The sequence below is a fragment of the Mustela erminea genome, chromosome 10, assembly GCF_009829155.1.
Source record: "Mustela erminea isolate mMusErm1 chromosome 10, mMusErm1.Pri, whole genome shotgun sequence".
NCBI lineage: Eukaryota > Metazoa > Chordata > Mammalia > Carnivora > Mustelidae > Mustela > Mustela erminea.
In genome coordinates, this window is record NC_045623.1 from 22,977,624 (window position 1) to 22,992,660 (window position 15,037).

Consider the following 15,037-nt stretch of genomic DNA (forward strand, 5'->3'; position numbering starts at 1 on the left):
ATCCTAGATGGATGGATAAAAATAGAGATTAGGTTAAGAAACAAATGTAAAAAGGGGGAGACACCCCAAATATGCTCTAGAAAGCTATCCCAAAGGGTGTCAGACATAACTCTGTAATTTTATCTATTACCTCCCCTTATCTCTTTCTGCATGGAAATAATGGGAATTTCCAACTGTTGTTATGATTGCTAGAGTTATCATTAAACTAACAGACTTCAGATAACTCTACTTTCTTTCTCTTATTCTTTAATCTCTTTTCTATGCATGATCTATTTCTTCAAAAGGAATTTTCATATTTACTTTTCTCCTTATTATTTATGTTTCATAAGGAAAAAAGAACTCAGGTAATGACGTACACATGTATACATATTCATAATATCAGGATAAAAATAGATGCAACATGATGCAAATCCTTGGGGATTATAACTTCTAAGACATTTGATTCCTAATTGAGATATATTGAAAAATATGAAGACTTTTCAGTAAAAGATTGGTGAAATATTGTACACGGTGTGTGTCAAATATCTCAGACAATTTATCTTCTTTTTTACAGTGGAAGCAATGGCCATATCATCAGTTCATATATTTTAATCCTTAGGAAATAACATTTCTAGAAAACTCAACAGAAGACATGACTCAAGGAGCATTAAAGGTATAATCATATGAGAGGGAGGATTCAAGGTGGTTGCAAACTCCTCTCCATGTTTTTATCTTATGGCAAACACTTACTTTGCCCAGCTTCAAAGAAAAGAAGTCACTTGAGTATAATTAAACAATGTAAGGTGTATGAGAGTGTTAGTTTTTTATTTACCCTTTCTTGCCCCTGTGAGGCAGGTGTTCTGCCTCTTCTCTTGAGTTTGGGAAAACAGAAATATTTGGAAGCTTAGAAATATTCATTTTTCCCATCCCACTGTCCATCCATCACTGAATTCTTCCTCAGGCATAAACATAAGTCAGATAGACAAAGAAATTATATTTCTGGCTATGGCTGTGGCTGAGTGTGAGGAAGAGGGATTTCAGCTGCGTGTGGGGGTGGAGGAGGTCACTAATGGAATATCCCATTTATAATAAAAAAGAAAGCTTCTCATTTATATATGCATAGTAAAGTCCTAGACAGAAAAATACACATTAATACCTAACCAAACAAATTATTTCAATAGACTATTTATAAATAACAGTGCATATATGCATATATAATAGCTACAAATTGGATGCCTTGAACGGAAAACTCACATTGATGGTCTGTACTGCAAACTTTGTTTAAAGCACTAAATACGATATCAAGTCCTCTGTCAATGACAGCAGAAGGTTCCAGGCACTATTTGTTTCATAATCCTGGATCTAGCTGACTCTTTACTTCTTTGCAGTCAAGTTGCTACCAAATGCTGAACTGGAGCGTGAGAGTCAATCCTTGTTTGGTTAACAAATTCCCAGCAATATATACCCCCAAGCCCCCAGGAGTTGTAGTGATGTCATATCCGTTGCCCAGGTCTCCACACCTCTCTCGGCAGTTACTCCCTGTGTCTTTTGCTTGGGTCAAAACTTTTGAGGTGGGCTATCTAGATAGCAGCGGGAGAGAGGGTAAACTAGGGCTCGGGTTGGAGCAGCTTCAGCACCTCGGTCAGCGCCCACTGCAGCCCAACCCACCCCCTTGAGCTCGCGCGGACTCCCTGCTCTGAGAATGCCTGCGGAATGATCGCCCCCCAGGGCGGCTGCCGCTGCTGCCGCTACTGCTACCGCCGCTACTGATCCCGCTGCTGCTGCTCTTGCTCGTGCTCCAGCCACCGCCTCTGTCTCTACTCTGCTCTGACTGGCAGGCAGAGAGTGCAACTGACGAGGGAAAGGTCTCTGCAGTGAGAGTGGAGTGGCTACAGAAAAGAGAGTAAAGAGAGGGCAAAAACCCAGATCAGAATGCAGGCGACGTCCAACCTACTCAATCTCCTGCTGCTGTCTTTGCTTGCTGGATTAGACCCTTCCAAGGTATGGGCAATATTTAACTCTTGTTTGAAATAAATGTGCAATATGTAACAAACCGACCAAAAATGCAAATAAATATGGGGGGGGGGGAGGCACGAAAGACCGCTCTCCCAGCTATCTTGAGGTGCCTGGCTTATCCCTACTGCTAAGATAACAAGGTGAACTACGGAAGGAATAGCTCCTCAAGGTAGAGTCCAGGCGAGGAGGGGTTGGGGGAGGGACCAAGAGCGAATATAATGTGTATGGGCAGAGGACTATGCGGCTCTCTGGGGAATTTAGCTTATTCCGTATCCAAGTGCTTAATGTTCTCTTGTGAAGTCGGACGGGTAATGCAAAGGAGTTAGCAGTTGAAACAATGCAGTTTGTAAACATGTATTAGGAGATGGTGCACTGTTTCTTTGTTGAAAGCAGAGAAGCGTTTTCCAGCTGCTCCTGGTCAATAATACTCCCATCGCAGACGTGCTGCGGTTTGTGTCCAAAACATTTAGGATGCTGCTGGTAACACACACGGCCGAGCAGCAGAGCTATACTCTGCCATGGCTGAGAGGCGTTCGTGAAAGGAGCTTGTGTTTATTTGTTTCTTTCTTTTTATTAAGAAAATTAGGAAGCACCGGGGAAGTTCTGATTACCAGTGTTAAGAAACAGGAAGTGAGAACCCTGTCAAACTAGGGAGGGAAAGAGGAAGGATGAGTTGTCTCATAGCTCTTGAACTCCGAAAATTATCCAGTACTGGTAATTAAAGTGAACGCTAACCTCTTTTGATAAAAAGGTAGAAAAATATGGAGAAATATTTTCAGTTGTGTGCGAGAAACGTCTTGACAATAAAGTGAGATAATGGGAGAGCTTCAGCATTCTTAGAAAATCACAATGACCTGGAAAATAAGAGATAAAGGCATCTGGTTAAAAAAAAAAAAAGACAATTTTTGAAATAATTTTACTTATTTAGCTTGTCAAGAGCACTCGGACAAAACAGAAAAGAAAAATGATACCATGTTACAAAACCATATAAAGCTGCATTTGAAAATATTGTAAAGTTATTTTAAAAGCTTAACATTATCTGTGTGGTGTAGAGAAATGAAGTTTCTTTTCCTAATTGTATAGAACTAATATGTGACCAAGCATAATCTAGTATTATGGTTGATTGAATATTTCTAGGCCGAATATAGTATACAGTGAAAACTTAGAATCATATCATATATATTTGTAGTTATTTCTTTGCATTTTTCATATTTAGAGAGACCTGATGAGAATAATTTTATTTTAAAGGTACAGTTATGCTGATATTGTCACTGTGAAATCTCCACACAGTGTGTGAATTCCACTTTAATGATCTTAGTAGATTATTTTATACACTAAGGGGTAGCTTTACATCCAGGTAAAAAGTGTTGACTTTGTTTTTATATTTTTAATTTTTTTTTTCTTTTTCTCTCTGGATTTATAGTGACACATCCTACGGCCACTCTCATTATACTCTATTGGTTACCACTTTTGAACATATTCATTATGTATCTTTTTTGGAATATTCTTGATAAAAATAGTTTTTTAAAGCAAAGCCAATTACTGAGCTACTGTAGGAAAAAAAAAATCACTTAAAGTGAGTTTTGTCATTCTTTAAAAAGAATTCAGAAATGTAGAGCTTTACCAGGAACTGCATGTGTGATGTGATGTGTCTGGTATGTATAGTGTCAGAAGACCTTTTTGAATTTTTGAACCCCACTCCTTCCCAAATTAGATATATATATAAACAAAAAACAGCTACTAAATTAAAAAGCTGTTAAATTCTCCAATGACCCAATTTAGTTAATATGATCTTTTCTAGTATTAAGAAGTTTATGTCTGTGTATTCAACTATATATAACTTTTCTTTTGACGTAGTGGGGCTGTTTAGTACAAGTAAACTGAGAAATCCAGGGAAGGAAAACACATACATGAACTTTTCAAATTGTCCTTTTCAGATTCTAGATACTGCAATACAGTGTGTAAAGAAGAGATGATATTTTGTTCTACACCATATATGACATTATAGAAAATATTAGAAGGTTCAGAGCAAATGATTTTAATGTCTAAAAACTTTGGGGACTAGTAGACAAAATATTGCTTTTAAAAAGTTAATAAAAGCTACTGTTTTAGCAAGCTGTTATTGATCACCAAACTATAAGTATACCTCCCAACCAAATCATAAATGGTACCAATGAATTCTCAAAATAATTGTCAATTAGATTATGAACTAGAAAAAAAAAAGATTATGAACTAGAAATTTTCACAAATTTTATTTGTTATTGCATGAGCTACTTAAGGATTTAGGTAATAAAATTAGCATTCATAATGCAAATTATGTGTGATGAAATTTAAATAAAAATCCAATGATACAGAAATGTATAAGACCACAGTTCTTGGACAATAAGTAATAATTAACTGATGACAGTTAAATATACAGAAATTCTAAACAGTTGATTTTTTTTAATATACTAATATGCTAGAACTGATATATTTCAAAAACACATTTTTATATAAATGCATTCAAATATTCTTCTATATTGTTACACTTTCTTTGTAGTAAATATATACGTATAATCATACATGGAGACCCACAGATTGGCAAAATAGGAGAGCTCTTAAGAATAGGTTTTTTTTTTTTTCAGGTATAGGATTGCCACATGGATCAAATATTGGAAATCTAAACCCTAGTGATCATTGCATATTAATTAATCTAAAAACAATAAGGCTTTCTAATAACAGTGCCAATTCCATTTCCTGGAGACTAGATAATGTTTATGTTTATGATCATTTTTCCTAAGATTGAAACTTCCAGATCTTATATGACAATTTATAAAGTACTTAACTATCGCCATCTTATGGTAAGATAAGTTACTTGAAAGTCAATTTTATTTTTAAATTAAAAAAAAAAATCCCCAAACTTTTATATTTATAGAATGGACTTACTTTCAGCATGTTCTCACTTTCTTTTCTCTCATTTGATGTATCAGAAAATTGGCTAAATTAGTATTTTCTTTCAGCAAAGAAAGGCAATTCACCATTAATTATTTGTATTTTTTTATAGACAGGTTATCAATTTTCCTCTCAGAAAATTATGAGAACTATGCTTTCTTAATTAAAATCTTATTAACAAGTTTCTAGTTTCATTTAGAAAAACTTGTAGGTATATTACTTTACCTATTTTAAGAGAAATTAATTTTATTTGTAATGGAGTGCCTGAATTACAGGCAATGTGCCAAACTATCAATCATTTAAAAGTAAATTTTTAAAAACCTGAAAGCTTGTAGGAATTCAATTATTGCTTACTTTTATGGAGAAAGGAATATTCCAGTGCTAGAAATTCCTGAGAATGGCTGCTAGATGGCATCTCTGTGCTTTTAAACTAAACACACTGAGTTCAGTAATGACCTTGATATTAGGAGAGTGAACCTCTTTTTCTTTTACAAGAAGATTTTTAGCAGACCATTATTCGAACATTATAACAAAATAGTAATTCCTGTGAATCAGAACCATGAATTTCTCTGCTCTGCAGTGCTGAAACAGGAAGAAAGGAAGAAATAAATGTGGCTGTGCAGGCTTTAAACAGAACATTTATACCAGAGTCAGATACTTGAGGAATAGTTAAAAAGCGGTGACATAGGCATAGACACACTTTGGGGTGACTGTTGAACTTTAAGGTAGTTGTACCTCTGGGATAAATAGATTGAAAAATGCCCTAGCACACTTAGATGGAGAAAACATTCACTATCTCCTTACCTAGAAATATATTAAAGAACTTATCACCATGCTACTTGCTCATACCACAAACATAATAAAATGTAACAGTGATTCAGCAATTATGTCCAACACCAAACTGTTCTTTCTGTCCAAAACAGCGCAGCTAATTAGAACTCTTGCATTAAATAAGACAGTTGCTTTAAAGCCACATAAAGATGATGGAAAACAAGAGAATTTCCATCATTATATTTTTAATGCTTCATAATGTAATTCACCAGGTATACATGCCTTTGCATTTGGCTATCGTGGCTTTTGTACATAAACCTGAAGTTCTTGTTCTTTCAACTTTTACATGAAATTAATAAAAAGCAAAAGCAGCAAGGGAAACAAGCTGAGATAAATTTGTTGTAAAATTCACTTTAAAATCTTCTTCTGAATCTCCTATATGCCAGGCACACCGTCTATACAACAGGACCAACTCAAATTAGCACAGAAAATGTGGATCGATGGCATTTGACAAAACCTGTAATCACACACCCATAAACCCTGATATGGTAAAAAGTGAAAAGTTCAACCCAGCCCATCCATGTTTTGAAGGAACAAATTACTTTCTTACTCTGATTTTATCCCATTCTCCTTAAACCAATTGAATTCTTATTTTAGAGAAAGTAAATATTCCTTCTCACTCTCTTGGCAATTTGAAATGGTTAAATTTGTACTATTTTCATTTATTTTTCTTTTAAAATTCTATCCCATGTAATTTTGCAATTACTTTCTTTAAAAATGACTATTGGGATGATTGATAGGTTCCCTGTTGGGACGGAAAGTGGCACAAAAGTGAGAAGCAGAGTAGGATGCAGGGTCCTTTATTCTCCACCCCCCTTTTGCCACTATACGTGTGTGTGTGCGTGTGTGTGTATGTATATGTGTATATATATGTATATATGCATGTGTGTATGTATGTATAGATGTGTGTGTGTGTGTGTGTGTGTGTGTGTGTGTATGAGGACAACACTGAGGAAGCTGTGATCTCACCTAAAAAATGTGAAGCCTACATGTTCTTAAAAGTTCTGTGTTAAACTCTATGAGGCCCCAAGCTACGCTTTGCATGTTTGTGGGTCCCCAGCTCTCCCAACCCCATTCCTATATTGAAACCTAATGCCCAAAGTGAGGGTACTAAGCCCTGAGGCTTTGGGGAGGTAGAGGATCCCCACCTGACCATGCTGGCACCCAGAGCTTAAACTTCCAGCCTCCATAATTGTGAGAAATAAATATCTGTTTATAAGCCACTCAGTGGAGAACTTCGTTACAGGAGCCCACAGACTGTGATACTTTATTTAATCATATTTGATCATTCATGAAAAATTAGCAAATCGTTTTGTAGGGTATAGCTTCTAAGATCATGAGATCATGTGATCTAAGATCATGAGATCTAAGATCATGTGACATCAGGGGATCAGCCTGCCTAGATAATATCATGAAGTCTTCCTCTTCTGTGTTCGGCATTCAATAAAGCCTTAGGTTTTTTACTTCCTCATGAACCATTCTCTCCTTCCCTCTTATCTCCCCATACATGATTCATGTACTCGGGTTTATTCATTTATCCATCAAACGTTACTCACCCAACAAAGCGTGGAGTGGATCTGAAAACCAACATGTTTCTTGCTTCATCTCTAAGTCTTTTGTTTAATGAAAAATTCTCTAGTGAAAAGCAAAGCAAGAACTTATTTCTCACATGAAGGGAATTGCTAGTGTGATGAGACGCCGGAGGTATTTGGGAGGGCTAATTATAAAAGGTCCTGCTTATCTTTGCTGACTCTTCCCAAGCAGGAACATCCTTAAGGATTTCGGACTTGCAATCATTACAAAACTTCAATTTTTGTACTAACAAAACACATAAATGAGACTGGATAAAGCTAAGACTTGGCATTTGATTTACTGAAGTGTTAAGTAGTCACATTTTACTTTAAATAAATTGGCATCAGTGAAATTAATAGAGGAGAAACAAAACCAGACAGCTGTCTTTGTAGGTTAGATGAGATGACCGTGGGTCCTTGGATCATCTGTGCATTTAGGTAAATATGTATATGTGTATATATAGAAACAGATTATTTCATAGTGGCATTAATATATTAAAGTAACATCAAAAATTATGTAAACATTTACTACCTAGATCCCACGTTTAAATCAAAAGATGATCTTGAAATTAGTCATCCATTTACTCAGTCTATGCCACCTACCAATTAAAAACTTTGAAGGAGATTTTCTATGAAACTAGTATTATCATGGTAATTCTCCAATATAATTTTTAAATTGTATACCAAATTAATTCAACATAAAAAGGCAAACTGGACATGAAATCATGGCTTTAAGGCCTAATGTGATTTTAAGGAGTAACTGCAACATTTCAGTAAGACAGTTATCTCTCTAAAGCTCACTTTTCTTAGCTATGGACTAGATGGAATAGCAATAGTTCATACCATTATTAATTATATATATATAATTGTATATATGTCACTTATACCATAAATCGTTTATATGTAAATCCATAAGTTTTTATATAAATATTTCGTAACATCAATCTATAACCAGATCTAAAGTCTGTTTTGTACCACATATTAAGATTGTAGTAGAAAAGGACCTTTCATTACTTTTTTTTCTTTGCTATTCCTTCTTCTCAGCTTTCAGAAAAGTGAATGTCATGTTTCTATGTGATCAGCAGAATTTCTCAGAATCAGCCCATAGTTTTGGTCAAAGCTCCAATTTCAAAATATCACCTTGAAAATTGACATCATACTTATAGCCCAAAAGGCCCTGCTTACAAATTTGTTAGAAAAAAATACAAGACATGCAGAGTGGTTCCATAATATCAAAGCCAAACTACATCCAGAAAAGAGCTTTTAAACTAATCATGGAGAGTATATCACAGAGAGGATGGATATATTTAAACAAAGATCTATCAACAGATAAAATTGCTTTTTTGACCAGCATGACAAGTGTAGGCTTCTTGGGTCTTTGCAAAGTATGCCAATGATAAAGCAGTTTATTGTTTTTAAGATTTTATTTATTTATTTATTTATTTATTTATCTATTTATTGGACAGAAAGAGAAAGCACAAGCAGGCAGAGTGGCAGGCAGAGGGAGAGGGAGAAACCGATTCCTTACTGAGTAAGGAGCCCAATGAGGGGCTCGATCCCAGGACCCTAGCATCATGACCTGAGCCCAAGGCAGATGCTTAGCCACTTGAGCCACACAGTCACCCCTATCAAGTAGTTAAATCCTCTCTATGATTTAAAAATATTAAAGAAAGAAATTTAGAAAGGGATTTTCTCAAGTTACTCCGTCTAATTATGTTCAGGGCAGAAGGTCATTGTCTTGGTCCATTCAGGCTGCAACAACAAAGTACCACAGACTGGGTTAACAACAGAAATTTATTGCTCACAATTCTGAAGGTTAGGAAGTCCAGGATCAAGGCACCAGCATGATCAACTTTTGGAAATGGTCCTTCTCCTGGTTCTTAGCTGGTTCCCTCTCATTGTACTCTCACATGTAATACGGGCTACGGAGCTCTGTGGAGTCTTTCTAGAAGGGCAGTAATCTCATTCAGTGAAGGCTCCCCTTGATGACCTAATCACTTCCCAAAGCCCCCACCTCCTAAAACCATCACATTGGGCATTGGGATATCAACAATTTAGGCAGGTAGGAAGGACATAAATGTCAAGAACATAGCAGTCATGAAGAAATGACAACTTTATGAACATAATTTCTCTGCTCTTATCTCCCGGATTGCTTTCGTAGTCCCTCTGTTAATACTGGGTTTCTTGCTCTTTTTAACAGAGACTTTTACAAAGTGCTTGAAAAGACCTAACCCTTAATTAGCCACTTAATAATACTTCTTCTAATGTTATTCATCCAAAAGCAAGTCCACCTGAGTAACTCATGAATTCATTCTTTCCTTTCTCAGTTCAACTGATGTAAATAATATAACGGGTAAAAATAGATAACTATATAATTTTTAGGATAGACCCTAATCAAGAAAAATTAATATTTAAGAAATGTATTATTTCAGAAATACTTGCACACCATCATTTAGTGAAATTTAACTTATTTCTGTTACTTGCTATAAGAGGTGGCAAAGTCTTTTGGGAAGGGGGGGTCCAAAAATATAGGAACAGTATAAGAACACCTCTATCAAGAGTGCCATTAATTTGAATGTTACTAATAAAAATATTCAAAAATATTCTTGGAATTATAAAGATTTAATTTAAAAACAAGTGTTCTAAAGTATATATCATAAGGCTATACCTTCCGTCATTCTTATAACAAGCCTTCAGGAGAATAAAAATAAGTTCAGAAAGAGGATCACAGATGCTGTTGTGTTCCTCCTTTCGCCTCTCTTTGGAAAGCTCTTTCCCTCATCTCCATATGTCAAAATTTTACCTATATTTTAAGATGCAACTCAAATGTCACTTCTTCCATACATCCTGCCCTAACACTCCTCATACCCCAGAGGAAGAGGTAATCCTGATAAACTAAGAACTCCTAAAAGAAAAGAATCATGTTTTATTCATCTTTGCATTTATAGCCACTACACTGTCTCTGAAATAGAATAGGTGTTCAGTGAATACAGACTGAGTTGGATTTCTTTTCCCCCAAAATTTGCTCTCCTCTATTGCACTCTATTTCTAATCACTTTTAGTACACTTTCCACCCCCCCCCCAGTTGGTTATTTAGTGTATTATGTCTCCCTGAATAAATTGTAAGGTAACTGAGGGCAGATCCTGTCTTAGTCATTATCTTATCTTTTCCCATTTAGTGACTAGCGTAGTATCTATCCAGGTATAATACTTAACAAGTATTTGTTGAATGAAGAAATTTATAGATGAAGAAAAAAATAAGTCAAGGAACACTAAAAGAACTCAAAATCCTGGGTTAAATATAATAGGTGTTTAGGGTCCACGCCCCCACTAGAAAAGATATTAGGGGCAGAAAAGTAAATTTTAAGAATCTTTTCAAGGGCTTAGACCTCTTGTATCTGGTTATTTATCTTAAAGGATGTTGCAAGATTATGTCTTTTTAAATTTTTGATTAATTTCCTGTCCTACCTTACCATCTTTAGTGCTATTTTTGACTTTTCATAGCTCTCTGGGATACAACAACCTTAATACTCTTAAGAATTACCTGCTGTGTTTCCTGATATTTGGTAGTAATGTTAGCATGTCCTCTTATTTCTTGGTGTGTGTATAAGCATGCATTTTATTTGCATAGGTTTATAAGTCTGAAGAGAGCAATGTGTACCCACGTCTTGACTACTTTATTTTATGTAATGTCTTAGCCTTATCTGATAAATTAGTATATTATTGATATTTCTCCATCTCTTTGTAGGGACTCCATTATTTTTTTAAGAATATAAGATATTCTCTTAAAATTATTCTCTTACTACATGTTCTTATAATAGTACCATATAAAGAAAAGTAATATTGCCTCTATATTTGTACTATATTACTAAATGAGCACAACACCATGATACAGAACAATATTAAATGATTAAGAGAAAATATAGGTAGAGTAAAATTAAAACATCTGAGGGGTGCCTGGGTGTCTTAGTTGTTAAGCGTCTGTCTTCAGCTCAGGTCATGGTCCCAGGGTCCTGGGATTGAGTCCCATGTTAGGCTCCCAGATCAGAGGGGAGCCTGATTCTCCCCCTCCTGGCTGCCTGTATGCTCTCTCTCTTGCTATCTCTCTCTCTCAAGTAAATAAATAAAATCTTTAAAAATAGAAAAAAAAATCATCTGAATTTTAACTTCTAAATATCATCAGAAAATTCAATATTTTCATGATTAACTTTGTAGGCTCAAATGCTCTGGAAAGAAATGTCCGTAATAAATTGTCCTAACAGCACAAACAAACAGCTACCTAGATAACCCCAAAGGGAGTGCATAAATTGAATAGATGATCTTTTTTATTTTTCCAACTAAGTTGAAGGTGATTAAGAAGCAATCCCATGACGATTTAAATAGCATTACTAGAGGGACCAATTCCAGATGGCAGGATTTCTTCAAATAGAGAATCAGTACTGGAAATGTTGATTCACTGCACCAAAATGTCATGGGTGAAATATTAACTTAAAAAAGACAATAACACTTCTGGGAATGATCTATGTCTATGGATGCTTAAGGAATTGTTTATCTGGAATTAGTACCCATGGTAAGTATTTTTACACCTACATACATTTTGTGGCATGATAACTATATCTTAGTGTGTATCACTATAGTACTAAATAAACAGAAATATTATCTGGCTCAAGACCCACAGAAGACTTTTGATTATACTTACCATTTATTATTTATATTGTGCTACAGATATAGTCTACTCTTTACAGAAAGCTGAAGGCTAGACAAAGTCAGAGAATAAAATAACTCCAGTTTGATTGCATATACCTTAAAGCCCTCTAAGGATAAGCAGGAGGAAATGTAGAGAGACTTATGAAGCTCATGCCAAAAAAAGGAGCTATTGTAATATAACTCAAAACTGGGCATAAGATATGTGAGAGTAAGGAGTCAAGTAGATGGGATCAATCAATAATTTACACATGGTGCCCTTATTTGTTCCAAAGCATCAAGACTTTCCTGTCAGTTAAAGCAATTAAAAACTCCAACTCTAAATATTTGGAATGGAATAAGACTGTAAGAAGTGATGAAACTATAAATGAGCTTATATGTGGCAAAGAGGTAGATACACTCATATAGCTAAAAGAAAAAAAGGGTTGAGAGGGGAGGAGTATTTGTTTACACACTAGCATAGACTGAGGCTTTTACAGATGGTATGTTCATCTGCCAACATGCGTTTGAGTTATTTCAAGTGGTTTACTGCACCCCCACACAGAATGATTGCATTCATTAATATGAGAACTGGTTACCATTTTCTTACTGTTGGCATTCACTTTTAGAATAAAGTCTCTAACTGAGTTCACTTCATCTTTATATATCTTAGTAAAAAGAAATGGGAGGAAAAAGCAATGAAAACATCCTTATTTCCTTTTTCTTTCTTGCAGCTTACCTTTGCAAAGAGAGAGGCAATAGAAAGGTGATTGTATTTTGTCCATTTGTAATCATTTCTTTTGGAAAAGATACCCCTCAGGGGACTCAACATAATTAATACTAATTTAACATATAAAATGAAAATAAAGAAGAGAAGAACCAAATCAAAGCAAGGTACATAATAATTAGGAAATTGGAAAGTTCAGTGTTATAGACAGTGTACTAAATTAGGAATTTAAAAAGCTGGGGCCTAATACCAGTTTTGCAACTGTCTAGTTATATAGCTTTGGACAACTCATTAAATTTTTTTGGTTTCCATTTCCTCATGTACTAAATGAAGATGCTGAGCAAAATGCTCTTTTATTATGGGTAGATCCTCCTAAAATGGGACACAGTCATATCTTATAAATGTAGCTCATCATTCTTTCATCCTTCCTTCTGCTCATAGACTCTCAAATTTTTAAAATTAAGAGGAAAACCTAGGTCTCTTTTACTTTACATCTGAAAATCAAAGTTAATATCATCTGTCATCAAGAAAATCATGGTTACTTAGTCATATACATAGTGACACCAAAATAAATGTAAAATATATAAGCTCATTTCACATCTCAATATTAATCTTTATTTTGTATCCTTCCTTGTTATTAGCTTTTGAAGATTCAGTGAAAAACAAATGAGTGAAGGACATTGTGTTTCTTTATCTGACAGTAGTTAAGAGAGTCAATTATCATATGGTTTCACTTATTTGTGGAGCATAACAAATAGCATGGAGGACATGGGGACTTAGAGTGGAGAAGGGAGTTGGGGGAAATTGGAAGGGGAGGTGAACCATGAGAGACTATGGACTCTGAAAAACAATCTGAGGGTTTTGAAGGGACGGGGGGTGGGAGGTTGGGGTACCAGGTGGTGGGTATTATAGAGGGCACGGATTGCATGGAGCACGGGGTGTGGTGCAAAAATAATGAATACTGTTATGCTGGAAATAAAAAAAAAAAAATAAAAAATAAATTAAATATTAAAAAAAAAAAAAGAAGAAAAAAAAAATCTAAAAAAAAAAAAAAAAAAAAAAAAGAGACTCTAAGGGTTACAAGAAATAGAGAGACCTATTTTATTTTTGCATAAAGGAATAACCTCCATGACATAACTGAAGAATCGTTAGCAAGCTTCTATCCATATGTTTTTATTATTCGGGAGTGGGACAGTATTCAGGGATAATAGTCAAGGGACTGGATTATTTTTAATCAAAAAATAATTACAAAGTTTCTTTTTAAATTAAGTTATGACTTCCAGTGATATTTTCTGCTACTGAATTATGATTCATTATTTGGCTAAAAACAGTACAAAAAATGCATATGGACAGTGGTAGACAGAATAATGTCCTCCCCAATGATGTTCACATCCTAATCCGCAGAAACTGTGAATATGTTTGTTACCTTACTTGGCCAAATGTGACTAAATTAAAAATTCTGAGATGGGAACATTCTTAAATTTTCTGATGGACCCAATGTAATAAAAAGGACCTTATAAGAGAATGGCTGGATGCTTAGAATCAGAAAAAGGAGAGAGGATGACAGAACAGAGACTGGAGGGAGTCACTTTAAAGATGGAAGAAGGGGCCAAAAGCCAAGGAATGTGGGCTGCCTCTAGAAATTGGACAGCCAAGAAAATGGATGCCTCTCTACAGACTCCAGCAAGGAATATAGCCTTGTTAACACTTCAGTTTTAACCTCAGAGAACTTTATATCTCTGCCCTCTAGAACTGTAGGACACCAAACTTGTGTTGTTTTAAACCACTAAGTTTAGGGTAATGCCTTATAGCAGCAATAGGAAACTAATACATGATTCTAGATGACAGTAATTACTACATAAGCATGAAACATAAGTCAGCCAAATAACACTACAGTCTGTGCTTTTGAATATTAACATTAGAGAAACAATAGATGTAAAATTATAGGGAGTTATAAAAAATAAAGTTAGATAATATAGAAATGAAAAATTATTTAAAAAGAAGACTAATTAGATTATTCATAACCTTAATTTAATTACATGATAGATAACCATTTTCCCTAGCTGACATTTATAAGATACAAGTGAGTCTTTCAGTTGTTGTTAGGTAAAATCTGCCTATAGAATCTCACTCTCAATCTAAGAATTAAGTGGTTGTCATTTCATTTCTTTGCCAACCCAGGATCTTAAAAGCATTTGATGCCACATTCTTTGGATTTGTCATCTATAGTGAAATCACAAATAAATTGTCTACTTATGATTTAGTAAAATGATGAAGACAGCTCCTTGTTTTCATCAGT

General features: G+C 34.9%; 1 protein-coding gene across 1 annotated transcript in view; it reads left to right on the plus strand.

Annotated features, from left to right (window-relative positions):
* The first annotated feature begins 1,490 nt into the window (after positions 1-1,490).
* OLFM3 (olfactomedin 3) overlaps positions 1,491-15,037 on the plus strand; it is a 193,010-nt gene continuing 179,463 nt past the window's right edge. The window contains exon 1 of the mRNA XM_032302690.1: positions 1,491-1,980. Within this exon, the coding sequence (XP_032158581.1) occupies positions 1,912-1,980 (69 nt within the window). The 5' untranslated portion in view covers positions 1,491-1,911. The remainder of the gene's footprint in view (positions 1,981-15,037) is intronic.